Raw genomic sequence first — 5,288 nt, 5'->3', positions numbered from 1 at the left:
CCTGAGGACCTGTTTCCACACCTGTGGCATGAATTTTTTCATGGCCAAGTTTCTAAAGGAGGCACCATATATCATCCTAAGTATCATCAACAGAATGGTGCTGCTCAGTATCAAAACTCTGATGTTTGCAAACTCTTAGATTACAATTCCTTTGCTTGCTGGCTCAACTTTTTAAACAATAAAAATATTAATGTGAAGTTAGATGTGGGGGTGCACGCTTGTAATCCCAGTACTTGGAAGTCTGAAACATGAGAATCACAGGTTTGCAGCCAGCCTCAGTTACTTAGGCCCTCTGCAACTTAGTGAGTCCCTATTTCAAAAGTAAATAATAAAAAATGGGACTGGGGTTGTAGCTCAGAGGTACAATGCCCCTAGGTTCAATCCCCAGTACTGAAAAAAAAAACCCATAAATATAAATAAGAGAAATACCACTTTCTCCCTATTAAAGATTATCCAAGAGTTTATTCTCAGCTAAGATCAACATAATGTTTAAACTACAAGGGATTTTTCAATAGGTCCCTATTATGTCCAGTAAGAAAACTAAACCAAAACCTTGAGTTGATAAAAATGTAATTATTAAAATATTTAGTTCAACATGTTCCATATGGATGGAGAAGAGGAGTACTTCCAGATAGACATCTCAAGAGAAATTATAGCTTTATGCAGAGAAGTAGAGGATTTTGCTCAAAGCAGAAACAGTCATGATATTCATGAGTTAGCAGGTACCTTGAACAATCATTATTTTTTAACATAGTGTGTGTGTGTGTGTGTGTGTGTGTGTGTGTGTGTGTGTGTTACTGGGGATGGAACCCAGGGGCCTTCTACCTCCAGGCTATACTCCCAGACCTATTTTATATTTTATTTGGAAATAGGGTCTCACTAAGTTGCTGAGAGCCTCACTAAGTTGCTGAGAGCCTAAGTAGCTGAGGGTGTTGAACCTGCACTGCATGATCCTCCTGTCTCAGCTTCCCAAGTACTGGTATCACAAGGTGTCTCACCATACCCAATTTAACGTAATTTTTTTAACTTGTGTTTCTGTAAATACGCTCCCCAAGGATATTGTCCCTAGAATGTGGTCAACCTTAACTGGGTCATTTTGCATCTGTGTGTGTGTGTGTGTGTGTGTGTGTGCGTGCGTGCGTGCGTGCGTGCGTGCGTGTGTGTGTGTGTGTGTGTGTGTGTGTTACTAGGGATGGAACCCAGAGGCATTCTACCTCTGAGCTACACCCCCAGCCCTATTTTTTTATTTTGAAACAGGGTTTCACTGAGTTGCAAAGAGTCTCACTAAGTAGCTGAAGCTGGCTGTGAACTGTTATCCTCCTGTCTCAGCCTCCCAAATGCTAGATTACAAGCATGTGCCACCATGCCAGCCTGGCTAACTAGGTCATTTTTAAACCAGTCAAAGGTCATCAAATTCTGCGTTGGAGATGAAGATGCAAGTCACACCATTTTTACCTTCTCTTTAAAGAAGATTTTTACTATGTAATTAACAAAGATAAGAGAGAGATATTCTTTATGAGTTCACTCTGATTTTTTTCTGGGAATTTGCTTTTCAAACCAACTAGGTTGTTAAAATGGCTATTATAAAATCAGCTTCCATTAATATATTTATAAATACTGTTACATCACAGCTGTAAGGGCTAGAAGGGGGACCCTTAGGCATCATCATCCAGTCCCCAGAGTTTGCAGATGAGAACTGAAGTTGAAAGAAGTGCAAGAACCAAATTTCTACATATTTCAAAAAAGAGATTTCAGCTTGTGTGCGTGTGTGTGTGTGCGTGTGTGTGTGTGTGTGTGTGTGTGTGTGTGTGTGTGGTGTTTTACTGGGGAATTGAACCCAAGGAAATTCTACCTTGAAGCTATACCCCAGCCTTATTTTATTTTGAAACAGGGCTGAGGTTGGCCTTCAATCCTCCTGTCTCAACCTCCTGAGTACTGGGATTACAAGCATGTGCCACCACAGCAGCTCAGGTTGTGTGTGTGTGTGTGTGTGTGTGTTATTGTTGTTGTTGTTGTTGTTGTTGTTGTTGTGTGGTGGTACTGGGGGTGGAACCCAGGGGTTTTCTACCTCTGGGCTATACTCCCAGACCTATTTTATATTTTATTTGGAAACAGGGTCTCACTAAGTTGCTGAGAGTCTCACTAAGTAGCTGAGGCTGGCTTCGAACCTGCGCGATCCTCCTGTCTCAGCCTCCCAAGGGCTGGGATTACAAGCATGCTATACCACGCCCAGCACGGCTCTCTGTATTTTGAAATCAAGGTTTTCTGGACTTTTGAGCTTATTGTGACTTAATATTTTGGTCCCTCCCTTTTGACTCATCTTGTTTGTTCAGACATTAATTTCTTGTAGTTTATGTTTGTACTGAGAGCTACACTGTTATTTCAGCTTCTTAGGGTTTCTTAGTGAAATACTTCACCGAACATTGCCAAAAAATGCAAGTACTATATTCAATTTGACATGAGGAGAATTTCAGAAAAGCACAACGCATTCTGTACCTAAAACCACATAAGCAAGAAAAAGTTAGAATATGACACACAAAACTTATGAAATTAGATACTTTATTTATAGCTTAATCACAGAACAATTTCCTTGTTCTTGAAGATGTAAATACATACTAGAATAAACTCTGCAGAATATACAAAAAATACATACTTTCCCATGAAATTTTTCTTTATAATAAATAGAAGGGAACACGTGTGTGGCTGATTCCGATAATGCTCCGTGTCTGCTTAGGTTTTCAGGCTGTTGATTTATTTTTAATCTCTTGAAAGAATGGGGGAGTTGCTTCTCCCCTAAAAGGTCGAGATAAATAATGCATGAAGCAATCCTCCCTCCCGATTTTTCCTTTTCCTCCACGTTTTTCCTTTTGATAGAGAGTTCAGCCTAAATTTCCACGCTTGCATTCAATCATTCAAAGCCTACAAATTATACAATGACTTCTAACCTGGCCCTCTAACAAAACAACCCCCCCCCTTATAAATCATAAGAGACAGATGGCAAAATGGGGCAGAAAAAGGAAAGAGGACAGGACAATAGGCATTGTGACGAATCTGGGAAAAAGAACAAAGTGCACATCAGAGAGGGAGTTTGGTTTGACAGGTGAAATTCCCACAGCCCGCAGACAGCAATGGGAATAAAGCAGATGCCAGCCACTGCAAATCTGTGGATAATATCATTACGGGTAAAATCATTCAGATGCTAAGATACATTTCTTTCTACTCGACATTAACATCTCTATGTAGAAGCAAAGGTGAAGAGATCACAGAGACCAGTTGCATTCCCCTGGGAGATTCACACGAGCCGCGGCTCCTTCGGCGTTTGCGAGCCAGGGAGGAGCGTCAGTGGGTCCCGCAAACTCGTTAGACACGGCGCCCTCATCTCTTCCCAACGTCCTTGCGACCCAAGAGGCGCCCCCAAACGCCCGTATCCTCTTGGACAATGAGCTCCCTCACACCCTCCATAAATCAGAGCCCGTCTGACCAGAGTTAACCCTTAGCCGAGGAGGGCAACGACCGACCGGGAATCCGGGCGGCTACGTCTGCCCAGAGGTTTCCGGGGGGTGGAAAGCAGGGGTCGGGGGTGGAGGAGGAGACGGGAGCGCGGACCCGCGGGGCCGGCGAGGGCCGCGGAGCCGCCAGCTCTAGAGACAATCCCCGGCCGCCGGGAGGTGCGGCGCGTAGCGGTGCTTGTCGGGCGGCCAGTAGTCCAGGTCTGACCCCGCGGGGCTGGCGGGCGATAAAGTGCAGCTGTACGGGGAGGTGGAGGGCGCGGAGGAGCAGGGCGCGGGGCTGTCGGTGCAGCTCCAGGAGGGGGCGGGCGACGGGCTGTCCCCGCCGCTGCTCGGCGCGGCGCTCGCGCCTCCGGGGCTCAGCAGCGCCGCCTCGGAGAAGAGCGCCCCCGGCAGGCCGCCCGCGCCGCAGTGGTCGGCCAGGCGCAGGGTCTCGGTGAGCGCCCAGATGTAGTTGTGCGCGAAGCGCAGCGTCTCGATCTTGGTGAGCTTGGCGTCCTCGGGGAACGTGGGCAGCACCTCGCGCAGCGCGTCCAGCGCCGCGTTCAGGTTGTGCATGCGGTTGCGCTCGCGGTTGTTGGCCTTCAGCCGGCGGGTCTTCTTCATGCGCTGCACCGTCTCGGCCGTCTTGGCGCCGCGGGAGGCGGCCCGGGCCCGGGAGGGGCGCCGCTGGCACTCGCGGCCGAGCCCCGGCAGCCCGGCGGGCCGCGCGCCCTCCGCCGCCGCGCGCCGCTCCTCCTCCTCCTCCTCCTCGTCGGCGCTGGACGGGAGCGGGGTGCGCGCCGCGGCGGCCGGCGAGGCCGGGCCCAGGAGCACCCGCGCGTCCCGCTCCTCCTTCAGCCCCAAGGCCTCGGCTTTGACGAACATCCTAGCGCAAGAGCTGGGGGAGAGAGGGGCGCTCGCTGGGGCGCACGCGGGGCTCTGCCGGCCGCCCGCCCGCCCCGGGGCGCTCCCGCCGCGGGGCCCGCAGCGCCCGCCCCGGACTGCGCCCCAGCCCGGCGCCCGCGCCGCTCACCTCCGCCTCCCGCGCCGCCCCGCGCCCCGACGGCCGCGCGCTGGACTCCGCGCCGGGAGCGGGATCGGGCCCGGCGGCTCCGGCACGCGACTCCAGGCACTCCAGTTAAAGCGGAGCTGCTTGTGGTTCAGTGGCTGCGTGTCTGGCACACGACTCCCCTTAAGACCCCTTATATACTACCAAGAAAACAATCAGACCTGCCCCGGGGCCCCCACCTCGCCGCCCCCGCCCGCGTCCCGGCCCCGCGTCCCCTCCCCGGCTTATTCTTTTCATTGCATTATCATCATTCATTTCTTTCTCTTCGCGGGCCCCTTCCCCCTCCTCCGGCGCTGCCATCCCTCCCCCGCCTCCCCTCCCCCGCCTCTCTTTCACCCTTTATCTAATCAGCATAACACGGTTCTAAAGCCCCCGGTGGAGCTCCGCGCTGCCGCCCGAGCTGCCGCTGCGCTCGCGGCCGCGGCGCGGGCTGCGGCTGTGGCCGCCGCCGCCGCCCATTGTGATTGGTGGCTCGCGCTCGGCTGGAGCGTGCCGCTAATTTATTAATGAATGGAGGTCGCGAGGCGCAGCTGGCCAATCAGGGCGCCCCGGACTCCGGGAGGCCCGCGCGCCACGCGCACCCGGCCGCTCCCTTTCAGCCGCTCATTAGGGCCGGGCGCGGGCGGCGGGGGGCCGGTCCCGGCGCGCACTCGCGTCCCGCCCGCGCCACCGGCCGCCGGGCTCCGGGAGAGGGAGCCGAGGAGCCGGTTAGCGGGCGTCGAGCCCCG

General features: G+C 52.8%; 1 protein-coding gene across 1 annotated transcript; it reads right to left on the bottom strand.

Moving 5' to 3' along the window:
• Window positions 1-3,641: 3,641 nt before the first annotated feature.
• NEUROG2 (neurogenin 2) lies at window positions 3,642-4,376 on the bottom strand (the record flags this gene model as incomplete). Its single annotated transcript, XM_080697168.1, has 1 exon — window positions 3,642-4,376. The coding sequence occupies one exon, from the start codon at window positions 4,374-4,376 to the stop codon at window positions 3,642-3,644; it is 735 nt and encodes a 244-aa protein (XP_080553294.1).
• Between the last annotated feature and the right edge of the window lie 912 nt (window positions 4,377-5,288).

The sequence above is a fragment of the Muscardinus avellanarius genome, assembly GCF_963383645.1.
Source record: "Muscardinus avellanarius genome assembly, chromosome: 6".
Taxonomy (NCBI): Eukaryota; Metazoa; Chordata; class Mammalia; order Rodentia; family Gliridae; genus Muscardinus; species Muscardinus avellanarius.
Note: the sequence above shows the minus strand (reverse complement) of the source record. Positions and strands in the feature narration are given on the sequence as shown.